This window comes from Mytilus californianus, unplaced genomic scaffold (assembly GCF_021869535.1).
Source record: "Mytilus californianus isolate M0D057914Y unplaced genomic scaffold, xbMytCali1.0.p SCAF_4, whole genome shotgun sequence".
NCBI classification, from domain to species: domain Eukaryota; kingdom Metazoa; phylum Mollusca; class Bivalvia; order Mytilida; family Mytilidae; genus Mytilus; species Mytilus californianus.
The window spans coordinates 109,726,668-109,740,218 of record NW_026262690.1 but is presented as its reverse complement, the minus strand read 5'-3'; the positions used below and the strand labels follow the sequence as shown (position 1 = coordinate 109,740,218).

The 13,551-nt window shown below is 31.4% G+C and overlaps 2 protein-coding genes across 6 annotated transcripts in view; one reads left to right on the top strand and one right to left on the bottom strand.

The window, feature by feature from the left end:
• LOC127739083 (cytochrome P450 2C29-like) overlaps positions 1 to 13,551 on the bottom strand; it is a 480,581-nt gene that overhangs the window by 37,658 nt on the left and 429,372 nt on the right. The window lies entirely within an intron of this gene.
• Positions 655 to 8,814, top strand: LOC127739092 (uncharacterized). 2 transcript variants are annotated; one of them, XM_052250686.1, is made up of 4 exons: positions 655 to 849; positions 1,951 to 2,158; positions 3,065 to 3,205; positions 7,922 to 8,814. In XM_052250686.1, the coding sequence occupies exons 1-4, from the start codon at positions 801 to 803 to the stop codon at positions 7,992 to 7,994; spliced, it is 471 nt and encodes a 156-aa protein (XP_052106646.1). In that variant the 5' UTR covers positions 655 to 800; the 3' UTR covers positions 7,995 to 8,814. The 2 variants fall into 2 exon arrangements, 1 of the variants encoding a protein (XP_052106646.1); XR_008000281.1 differs by lacking the exon at positions 7,922 to 8,814 and adding an exon at positions 4,244 to 6,981 and having other exon boundaries at positions 659 to 849.

Here is a 13,551-nt window from a genome sequence, read left to right as displayed (position 1 = left end):
TATTAGCACCGCTATACATGTACTGTAATTGTAAACGATATAACTTACCTGCCTTGTTATGTATATAATTACTAAATCCAAATAGTATGGAATTTTTTCTTATGATTGTTTTATTTGTTTTTTGTAGTTCTTACGGTTTGATGTGAACGAAGTAACGAAATAAACTACATTCAAATCAGTCTGAGAATTTTATTAAGACCAAGACCCGCTACAATAGTAAGTTAAAAGGAATAAAAGTCAGAGATTTTGGAAATCATTTTGTGACTTCTACAAACTATCGTTTAGTCTCGTTGCGATAGTTAGTCATTACAAAAAAAGCTTGAAAACAATAGTTCTATTTCAATGTCATAGGTGTTTTGTCATCAACTTGGGACTTTTATCATCTTGAAACAATTAAGTTAATATTCGAGGCCAAATATGGTATTTACCGAACCTACATGTACATGTACTTCTTTGTGTGGTTGTTCGCTGACTTAAGGTGGTACCAAACACCTTGACTAACATTAATTTGGCTCGTTTAATTTTCATAAAATTTAGACAAAATATTTACTTTGACCCTTTGACAAAAATATAAAAATTTCACAAAACTCTAATCTCAAAAAACTGGTGCGCAATTAAACGACCCTCACATTGTGACTTACCTTGGAATTTTAAATGTTTATGGTATATATAATATCAGTTTGCAGGTATATGTATCAATGAAATCATTACCACATGATATTTCAAAACCCGGATATAATTGGTTTAGGATTGTTGATAATAATGTTCGATACTGACTAGACTTAGTAAAGTTTGTTATTATGGATTATAGTCAATTATTTCATATTTTAGTTTGGACTGTGGTACATGGTAAGCTGTTAATGAATTAGACATATACCTTATATACATTGACAGGTAGAGAGGTTTTGGCATCACTTTAAAGTGTATAATAGTTACGGTGCACACGGCCATCTATATTTGGCTATATTTAGCATTTAATTTCAATTTCATTTAAGTGTTTTTAGACAAACCTAATGTTTTTATTTTCTTTCTAGCTTGATATGAAACATTTTGATTTAAAAACTTAAGTGTTAAATATTTGTATTTAAACATAATCTGGATTGCATCCTTTTGGTTCAGATTATTTTTTTTTGCTGCAGAGTTTTGACGTATTTGACATGCCAATTATTTTTATCTCGAGAATATTTGATGACCACATATGCGTTATGCGCAATAAAATCGGACAGCAACCGAGTGACAAAAATAACCAAAAGACATCTAGAGGGAAAGCACTCTTAAAAAATGAGAAGGTACAAATGTATCAGCGCATCATGTTTTACAATACATTTTAAAAAATCCATAATTTTCTATAATACAACTGTCAATATCTGTACTTGTTATTTTGAAAAAAAAAATCAAAGTTTTTTAACAGTCTCTTTGTGTAATCTGTACATGAATCATTTTCTATAGGTGGCACACCACCAATTCATCAAACCACATTTCGGCCATATGTAAAAGTAGCTCTACTCTGTAAAAACAGTGTTTTTGGATTTTTTTTTTACTTCAACGTGTGAAACTAGCAAATGAATTTACACGAATGAAAGGTTTGTGATTGAGAAATATTTTTTTTATCATTTTAAGACCAAATTTACTTGTGCATAAACTTGCAACCCAATCTAGGGTAAATGCGCAGGCTATATAGTACGCCAATCAAGATTTACAGAAACACAACATGTAAATTTTAGTAGTACCAAGGGGTTTTCTGGTACAAAATGTTTCACTGGAGGACTTTTCAACGTTAGTTAAACATTGATATGTGAAAAAATAGATATAATTTACAATTCAGGATATACGTAGTATGGCTTTAATGAAGTTAAACTTATGGTAAAATGTAAAGAGACCGATGAAAAAAGTTAGATATATAAGGATATTGAATTGGCGAAGTGACACTTATATACTTCTTCATTTCAGTTTTACAATTTAATTCAGCTGAATACTGTTACTTTGACTACGATAAGTCAGCAAATCACTGTTACCTTGACCACGGTACGTCAGGAAAAAACTCTTACATATACGTGGACCATGATACGGCACTAAAACACTGTTACATTGACCGCGATACGCATGTACTTGTATACTGTTACTTTGATCATGATGACCACAAGGATGATGACGGATTGTAAGTACATTATCTACCCTCTCTCACTCCAACACGCCACTCAAAATAGAAAAAAAAGTACATACAATAATTAAACAGTAAAAAAAAAAATTACATTGAATTGAGTCTGGCGTAAATATAAAAACTTATGAACAGTTTATTTAAAACATTACATTGGAATGACTCGTTGTTATGCTTTTTTTTTCTTGCGACTCACTGATTTTGGCAACTAACTTGCATATGCTTATTGTTATAACTAGCTTTAATCGTTAAAAAATCACCTCGAAATTAGTTAACAAATCATATATATAGCTCGATTAATTTATAGTAATCACTTCCAACCCAAAATTTATAATACTTTGATGTTCATGTTAGGGAACGATCATTTAACTTCAAGGGGGATATGGATTTTCCCTACAAAAATGTTTTGATCCCCAATTTGATTGAAAAAAAATATTCTGTTCGAGCAAATGACAAATAAAAATATTCTAAATCCATGATCTTTCCATACCTTATAGTGTTAAATTTTGGAAAATACAATTTGATTGATTACTGAATTAAAAAGACAAAAATATTTAAAAATAAATACACACTGTGACACGTACCACACGATAGTTGTACACCCCGGCTTCCTCCACCAATAAAAACTGACAAAAACAAAATAGTGCAGGAGTGCTGAAATTGGCTTTTAACACCAATCATTCAATCAATCACGATAGTTGTATGCTGTTTCCTACTGGTAGTAGACAATTTACTAGTTCATACCTGCGTTTTCCTCCGATAAAACGGTGCACTTTCTTAGAGAAAGCATTTGTGTTTCCTTTTAGGAGGGGCCTTATTAACGTTTATATATTTCAACGGAGGAAGTTAATTCTTTGAGTTTGTTTTTCACGTCAGGTGCGGCTTTTTTCATTTATTTTTTTTCAGGTCAGAAGGGGCTATACATGGAATGATTATAACTTGTGCCATTTTAGCCGTAGTAGCAATATCTATCTTTTGTGTACGTGCCTGTATGACACATAGTGGCAGTCAAGGGGATACAACCGAGGACAGTTGTTATGGACAACAGTGAGTACCATAACAAGTGGTGTGGGTACAGACTAATCCGATTATTCTTGTTAATTCGCCGTTTCAGAATCTAATGCATATTTGGTAATATTTAAAAAAAGCGTACTCTAAAAGCTTGTGATTGGTTAAAATCCCTCTAAACAATGGAAACAATCCTATGACATGATGCTATTTTAATTCTACGGTTCGAACAATGAAACTGCCCATAGTTCATTAGATTCCGTAATGACGAATTAGGTAACAAATGCAATATAACCTATCTTTCACGTAAGCATTTTCCTTTATCCATGTGACGTCATGTACAAATCAACGTATATAAACTGAGTAGATGTTGTATGATTTCCAATGAGAAAACTAACGACCCGAGACTAAATGACTTAAATGTAGGCAACTATAGGTCACTTCCGCTCTTCAACAATAAGCAAAACCCGTATCGTATAGAAAGCTATAAAAGGCCCCGGCATGACAACATGTAAAACAATTAAAATAAAAAATCTAATAGATTATGAGTAACCTTGTGAAGATAGAATAATACTCGTTGCATATATTTATTTCAATCTTGTTGTCGTTAATATTTGATTGAACTGTTATAAGTTTTTCTTACTCATTTTATCAAATAGTATGTGTACAAAACATTATCTTTAAATAATATAAAAATCTACTCCGACATATTAACCAATTATTTTGCAGGATATTCCCATATTTTAATATATGTACCACTAATCTTCATTCTTACAATTGCTTAATAATAATTTCTTACCTTTATTTGGAATAAAAAAGATTTACGGTCAAAGTTTCTTGTGGAACCTCAACATGATTAAACTTACGTTTCATAACACAATGAATACAAAATAAATAATGTATCAACTATAAGCAATTATTGCTAAAAAATCCAACAAAAAAAACCCCTGTAATATTAAGTTCGCATATGAATATATATAAAAAAGGCCGTGTGAAAAGAAAAGATAACACTATGATTTATATTTTCACTTTTGAAACCGAATGAATTAATCAATGTATGTAACTTTGCTTTTGCAGACAATCTACATCACACAAAATTGTTATGGCACTCAGCAATATCCACAAGAAGTTCATGCGTATCCACCACTTGACTACATGGCACTTCCGCCACAACCACCAGTTCAATATATAGCATATCTACCAACTATAAATACACAAGCTAACTCACTAATACATTTATGATAGGGTCCAGATCATGTATATATCCTTTTAAATTTACTGATGGTGACAAAACAAGCTTATATTACTTTATTTTGATTTTTATATATACATTGATCATGAAGTACATATAACATTCCACTGAGAAAACCTGCCTTTTTAGATTTTACTAAATTCTTACATCTTAACTTATTATTTTAATACATAGATCTTACTAAATAAAACCTCCTTTTATTGTATCTTTTATGCATATTAAAAAGCAAATTCAAATGAAACATATTTTTAATTATAAATAAAACTGAGATACATACATACATGTAAGTGAATCTACTTGTATGTAGACTAATTTATAACAAAAAGGTCCATGTAAATATGCCTTGCATGACACTCTTATTGTTTATTTATATGTGCTGTACATATGTTGGAAAAAGATCATTTTTGTTTTATCCTTTTAAATTTTAAAGTTAAGGCAAAACTCCATATATATTTGGAGGTGCTCCTAATTAAAGGAGGCTGATACTAAGAAGAAGAAGCTAATCATAACAATCCAATAACGGTACCATTGAGTAGTCATATCATACAATCAACACAGCCAGATGAACAATCACCATCTTATTCTGATGCTTTACAGATGGATAGAGAACGAAAGTCATGATATCATCAGACTCGTATTTTATATACATGTTCGTCTTACGATAGTAATGGTTGACTAGACTTGGTAGACTCCCGTGTAGAAAATCTGCTCTTTAAACATCATGTTAAAGTGGATAACAATGTTTTCGAATGTGTGCACTCCCGTGCTGGAAATCTGTTTTTTACAGTGCGATAGTTAAGATTTTGTACACTTCCATACTTCTGGTGTTTGGTAAAACTAACTGTAACAATGGTCATGCTTTTATTAACATCCTTTGACTTTCTATTTTTTTAGTAATAAGTTTTTAAATTATATCAATTAAAATTATTTTTTCCAATTTTCAAGAAAATAATATCATGTATCATACATATGTTACATATTATGCACAAACAAATATACTCTTTCATCTTCGTTCTATAAATACATTGTGAGGTTTTGCGTTCCAAAAAATTGTTGTCAGACATACAAACAAATTTGAGGACAACGACCGAATAGTAAGATAATCTGTAACGGAATTAAAAATCTGGATGAACTTACACAAAACAATAGGATTTATACTGGGACATGTAATACGGGGTTTTGAAACGATATTTTCAAGCTAATTGACCCATTTTATACTTTTTATACGCCCGTTTACCCGACGTATTATGGTATACCGTTGTCCGTCTGTCCGTCCGTCGTCAACATGTCGGACATTAACTCAAAAACGCTTTAACCAATTTGCATAAAACTTTGGTGAATTGTTTATATTGACGTAAGCTCCCTTTCGTTTTTTATAAATTTTAGATTTTACGTTTCCGAGTTATGGGGTTTTATTCATTAAAAAAGGGGGGATTTTCCAATTTTCGGACAATAACTCAAGAATGCTTTCATCAACTTGCAAGAAATTGTGGAAAATTGGTTATATCTATTGACATGAGCTCGCTTTTGATTTTTATAAATTTTAGATTTTACGTTTCCGAGTTACAGGGTTTTATTCATAAAAAAAGGGGGATTTTCCAGTTTTCGGGCAAAAACTCATAAATGCTTTCAGCATGCAGTTCTTATGAAACTTTGGTGAATTGTTTATATCTATTGATGTAAGCTCCCTTTATAATTTTATAAATTTTACATGTTACATTTCTGAGTTATGGGGTTTTATTCATTAAAAAAGGGGGGATTTTCCAGTTTTCGGACAATAACTCAAACATGCTGTCAGCAATACTCATGAAACTTTGGTGAATTGTTTATATCTATTGTTGTAAGATCCCTTTTGATTTTCATAAATTTCTAATATGACATTGAGAATTAATTGAACTTTATTGATCTTTACTCTTTGAAAATGTGACGGGCGTATCATGCGCTCATGGCGCAGCTGTTTATTATAATTTCGTTTAAGAAGTAACTTAAAATCTAATATTCGCTGGTGTGCAATTAAACGACTTGTTAATATGTGTCTGTTGTTTATTATGGTATACGTATATGCATAATTTGGGTTAAATCATAACATTTAAGGATTGTTCATAATTTTTTTTCTTCAGATATTTGTTCGGAAACTTTGTGACTATGGTCAATAATGGAACTTTTGAAAACCTCACTAGCGTATTTCATCTGCAAGTACAAATATTATAGAAAAATGAGCATTGATTGATAATTTATATAGTTAAGAAATAATTCATGGCAGCTGTAGATTTGTTTTCATTTAACCATGGGCTGGGCATTTATATTCTATTATTTTATCACGAGCGATAGCGAGGGGTGAAATATGAATATAAATGACCAACCCATGGTTAAATGAAAACAAATCTTCGGCTGCCATGAATTATTTCGATTCTAATAGGGCAAATTCTGTAATTTTGTCAACCGTGAAAACCCTATACACACGATGCTGTTTTGGCTGTTCCGTTTTAGCCCATATATAATAATATTAATGATGTAATATTATTCAATAATAAATGAAAAAAACTCACATTCTTCACCTAAATTTGTTCTTTTTGTGTTGATTTTATTTGATTGAACGGTCATAATTTTTGCTTGTACTTTTTATTAAATAGTCTACATACAATATGATCTTAATATAAAAATCTGCTCCCATCCGACATATTCTGCAATATTAACCAATTATTTTGCAGGACATACCCATAATACTTTTTTTTCAAATGAAAATATCTAAGTAAACATATAAGCCATTAGAATGTTCTAGAAAAGGTTAATTGCAGTGACTCCCGCTTAGGAAATTTATTACAGCCCTTTTATTTTGATATACTTTCATCCAAATAATGTTCTGTATTTATATAAGTAAAATACAATCTACTTATTAATAACTAAAAGAGGGACGAAAGATACCAGAGGGACAGTCAAATGAATTCTAACCTTTCATTGTATATATTATCATTAAGACATTATCGACCTCCTAAAAGTTTAGACGAAAAGAGTGTTACTTCACTATCAATTTGATCAATCTTGACAATTTTCTTCCTTTCCGCGTGCCTTTTTCAATATTTTTTAATTGCGTATAATAACGTAGAAATATTTTTTCTTCTTTCTGCATTTTTGTCAATATTCTAAATAACGTAGAAATCTTTACCGTTATTTCGCTTTCATTTATAGAAACAATGGGACATGCGTAAATTATCGATTGGACTAATTCAGAACATCTTAATTTATGTACCACTGATCTTCTTTTTTACAATTTATTGGCCTAAAAACGTGTGTTTCATAACAAAATGAATACAACATAAATTATGTATATCTACTAAAAGCGATTATAGAAAAAAAAAACAAACAAAAATCACGCTGTAATAAGTTCACATTTGAAAAATATATGAAAAAGGCCGTATGAAAATAAATGATAATACAATGATATATATTTCACTATCGAAAATGTAATGAATTAATCCATATTTGTAATTCTGCTATTGCAGACAATCTACATCACACAAATTGTTATGGCACTTAGCAATATCCACAAAGACTTCATGCGTACCAACCACTTGACTACATGACACATCCGCCACAACCACAAGTTCAAATTATTGCATATCCACCAACTATAGATACACACACCAATCATAATATCCATTAACGGTACCATTGAGTAGTCCCCCTAGCTTACCACCACCACAACCAGATGATCAACCGCCATCTTATTCTGATGCTTTACAGATGGATAGAGAACGAAAATCATGATATCATCAAACTCGCATTTGATATACATTTTTATCTTATAGCAGTGAGTGACTAGACTTTGTTCATATGCGAATATAAAATCTGCTATTTACAGTGTATAACAATGATATCGATTGTGTACACTCCCGTACTGAAAATCTGGTCTTAACAGTGCGCCGGGTCGGATTATGTACACTTCCGTACTTAAAATCTGGAGTAAAGTGTTTGCAAATGCATTGGTATAATTTGGCGAAACTAATTGTAACAGCGGTCATGTTTTATTTTCACCATCCTCTGACTTTCTATAAGTTAAGACTTTAGTTAGTGTTTTGAAATTTGAAAATAGACAGCTGACAGTGGCAGCAAGTTGTACATTTTTGTGTGCGGCACAGATAAAAATAAATCATAGAGATTCACAGTAGTACATGTTTATGAACCTGATGTTCAGTAGTTATCGTTTGTAGATTTGGTTTATAAGTGTTTCTCGTTTCTCGCTTTTTATATAGATTAGACACTTGTTTTTCCTGTTTGAATGAATATGTTGGTATATTTGTAACATACTGAATATTGCGATCAGGAACCAGTCTATACGGGTTCTTATGGTGAGACACGGTTCAATACGGAAATGCCGCGGTTAAGTACGCAACGACACGTGTCGGGACGTATGTACTGCGGATAAACAGCGGTTTGGTACGGTATAAGTAAGGGTTATTATGAACGAGAACGGTCTAAAACGGAATAGTACGAACCGCCACATTTTCTAAAAGCCGTAAACCATTTCTATGATTAAGCTTGTGATTTATCATTTCTGTATGGCAATGAATCGTAGATTTTTGTTTTGTTTTGTTAAATAAATCATTTATCTGTCCGTCTGTACCATGTGGGGTTCTTTGTAATCCTCGGACCAACGACATGTAGCAATTCTTGAAACATATTTGGGACTATTTGTACAAAGTTCTTAAATGAAACTTGATTTTCAGCACAAAATTCAGACATGAGGGGCAAGATAGATAGTCGAGATAACTAGAAAAGATGGACCACTCATTTATTCAATAATTTTGGACTATCGGCTGTGCATTTCCGTTAAATGTCTTTTACATAAAATATACATGCAGGTTTTTTTAAACCATTTTAAGTTATAGACATATTATATTGACTGCTAGGACTATCAGATCTGTACTGAGTGTCTTATTTTTTTGTTGGAATTGGAGGGGCATTTTTGAAAACTTAGCTTGGCTCAGATCAAAGGTTAAAAGCCCTGCGCAAAAAAAGAAGTAAATCAAATCTAGGAGTGAACGCCTCTAAAAAGAAAAGGTTTTTAATTTGAAAATAAAACATCCTCGAATTCGGGATAACTTTCTTGCCCCAAACCTCTTAAATCCCAATTGTCACTTATTCGCCTAAAAAGATTATTACTGATGTAATTTCTAGCTAAATTGGCAAGAAGATAAATAAAGGGAAATATTGAAATACATATTTTTAAAAAACCAGTTCAATTGAAAATTATGTTCTGTAATGTTCTGTATTGTTTTTTTTGTTGGTTTGTTTTATTTTCATAGCCATTCTAATTCTTTTTATTTATGTTTTTATTATCGTACACATAATATTATTAGTATTAACTATAATTCGTTTTGTTTTTCTTGTTGATTGTTTTCGTCGAGCTTTCATGGCATGACGTTATTTTTTTTCTGTTTTTATTTCCTATTTGTTTCTATCTATTTAAATCACGTAGTTTTATAAAAAAAAGTAGTACATGTTAATAACTATGTGACTATCAGTTTTGTTGGTGCTATAGCACTCATGATTTCAATTAAAATACACAGAATTCCTCTGTTACTTTACGATATATCGAGTGCACCTTTATATGTCTGGAACTGATTCCCCAAAATTTTTTTAAAACAAATAAATAAATAGTGGAAATAACAACATATAATCTTGTTTGGTGCTTTATTTTAGGAAACAGCATTTCCCCATCACTCCTCCTCTAATCATTCCATAGAAGGCCGCCGAGATTTTTCGGGTATATGCAAGAAAAAAAGAGGATGAGGAAATTTAACAGACTGCACAACAGCAGGCGTGTGTATGTAGAACATGTTATAAAAGAAATGAAAACATTTAGAGTCATTGGTTCGTTGTACCGTCACCCACGATGGCAATTTTCTTGTGTTGTAGAACATTGTGCTGGATTATCAAAAAGACGTGTGGATATAATTTTCAAATGAAAACATTAAAGTATTAAAGTTGTGTCATCCCAATCATTTTTCAATCTTTCATCTAATGCTAATCTTGTCATGAATACTTGCCACTGTATGTTAAAAATCCAACAATCAATCAAGCAAATGTATACCAAATGCGCCAATTTTTTTTCCAATTTCCAATAGTGGAAATAACAACATATAATCTTGTTTGGTGCTTTATTTTAGGAAACAGCATTTCCCCATCACTCCTCCTCTAATCATTCCATAGAAGGCCGCCGAGATTTTTCGGGTATATGCAAGAAAAAAAAAAGAGGATGAGGAAATTTAACAGACTGCACAACAGCAGGCGTGTGTATGTAGAACATGTTATAAAAGAAATGAAAACATTTAGAGTCATTGGTTCGTTGTAACCGTCACCCACGATGGCAATTTTCTTGTGTTGTAGAACATTGTGCTGGATTATCAAAAAGACGTGTGGATATAATTTTCAAATGAAAACATTAAAGTATTAAAGTTGTGTCATCCCAATCATTTGGTTAAAAAAAAACCAGTTCAATTGAAAATTATGTTCTGTAATGTTCTGTATTGTTTTTTTTGTTGGTTTGTTTTATTTTCATAGCCATTCTAATTCTTTTTATTTATGTTTTTATTATCGTACACATAATATTATTAGTATTAACTATAATTCGTTTTGTTTTTCTTGTTGATTGTTTTCGTCGAGCTTTCATGGCATGACGTTATTTTTTTTCTGTTTTTATTTCCTATTTGTTTCTATCTATTTAAATCACGTAGTTTTATAAAAAAAAGTAGTACATGTTAATAACTATGTGACTATCAGTTTTGTTGGTGCTATAGCACTCATGATTTCAATTAAAATACACAGAATTCCTCTGTTACTTTACGATATATCGAGTGCACCTTTATATGTCTGGAACTGATTCCCCAAAATTTTTTTAAAACAAATAAATAAATAGTGGAAATAACAACATATAATCTTGTTTGGTGCTTTATTTTAGGAAACAGCATTTCCCCATCACTCCTCCTCTAATCATTCCATAGAAGGCCGCCGAGATTTTTCGGGTATATGCAAGAAAAAAAAAAGAGGATGAGGAAATTTAACAGACTGCACAACAGCAGGCGTGTGTATGTAGAACATGTTATAAAAGAAATGAAAACATTTAGAGTCATTGGTTCGTTGTACCGTCACCCACGATGGCAATTTTCTTGTGTTGTAGAACATTGTGCTGGATTATCAAAAAGACGTGTGGATATAATTTTCAAATGAAAACATTAAAGTATTAAAGTTGTGTCATCCCAATCATTTTTCAATCTTTCATCTAATGCTAATCTTGTCATGAATACTTGCCACTGTATGTTAAAAATCCAACAATCAATCAAGCAAATGTATACCAAATGCGCCAATTTTTTTTTCAAACTTCCGACTTTATAAAAACAATGATCTTTTTTAATAGATAAGGGAGATAAATCGAACGCATATACAACATGTAAATAAACGGAACTCAACGTAAGATTACGCAACATTCAACAACACAAAATCAATCGGAACACTAATTTTTGACCAAAACAATAAAATGAAAGGTTGCAAAAAGAATATCAAATTGTTTACTGTTGTCTTTAGGCACGCTGCAATATTGGTAGAAATATTTTACTGCTAAAAATTACAGCTCTTTAACGATACGTTCGTCGAGTTTCGTCTGTTCGTAAGTTTGATCCGTAGTCAAACTTGCGCATGTTAAACAATTGTCAAGGATAGACAAGTACTATAACGTTAGACAACGGCTACAATACGGAAATCTACGGACTAATACAGATTGCCACGAATGATGCAGGATCGTATCCGTAGCTTATCTGGCGTCAAATCAGCGTGAATGTGTGACTTAGGCATTACCAAAAAAACACAGAAATTACAATTGCTTTGTTTTTGGGTTAGCAATTTTGTTTTTACAACCCTCCCTTATTTCCTTATTGCAATCTTTTGAAAATGTTAAGTACGAAAGAACAAGTAACAAAAAGATAAAGAAAATAACGAAAGGCTCCAAGGAGCCTCTGTCGCTAATTAGATATAGGAAGATGTGGTATGAGTGCCAATGAGACAACTCTCCGTCTAAGTTACAATTTATAAAATTAAACCATTATAGGTCAAGGTACGGCCTTCAACACGGAGCACACCGAACAGCAAGCTATAAAGGACCCCAAAAAATTACTAGTGTAAAACCATTGAAACGGAAAAACCAACGGTCTAATCTATATAAAAACGAGAAACGAGAAACACGTATGAACTACATAAACAGACGACAACTACTGTAATCAGACACTCTAACCAGATATGTTTATTTACAATTGATGCATAAATCAATGCAACCTTTATACTTTGGCTTTAGTTTCAGATATAAGCCAAAAACTTCATTTTACCCCCGTGTTCTATTTTTAGCCATGTCTGCCATGTTGGTTTTATTGCTGTTTACAGTTTATCTCTATCTATAATAATATTCAAGATAATAGTAACATTTTTATTATAAAAATTCGTAAGGGTTCCGCGGAACCCAGTGTCTCGCTTACTTTTTCTGTTAATCGCAGGCTCAACAAAAATGAGGAAGTAAATCAATAAAAATATTCCTCTTGATACTATCTTTTTATTGTAAGAAGCTTCTGTCCAAGTTTGGTAAAAATCAAGGATAGTTTATGAATCTAATAAATGTTTAAAAACTTTAACTGCAGACTGAATGTAATGTTAACTGGAAGAAAACAAAATTTCCTTCTAGATACTAGCATTTGATCATAAACAAGCTTCTGTCCAAGTTTGGAACAAATCCAAAATAGTATACGAAAGTTATTAAAATTTTGAAAACTTTAACCACAGAGTGAATGTGTTGTTTCCTGGCAGAAAATCTAAGTCCATTTAAAAGTAAAATACGGAAAAATGAATTTATTTTTTTACAAAATTTCCTTCTAGATACTAGCTTTTGATCATAAACAAGTTTTTGTCCAAGTTTGGTACATATCCAAAATAGTATTCGAAAGTTATTAAAATTTTAAAAACTTTAACCACAGAGTGAATGTGTTGTTTCCTGGCAGAAAATCTAAGTCCATTTAAAAGTAATAAGGAAAAAATGGATTTTTATTTTTACAAAATTTACTTCTGGATACTATCTTATGATCATAAACAA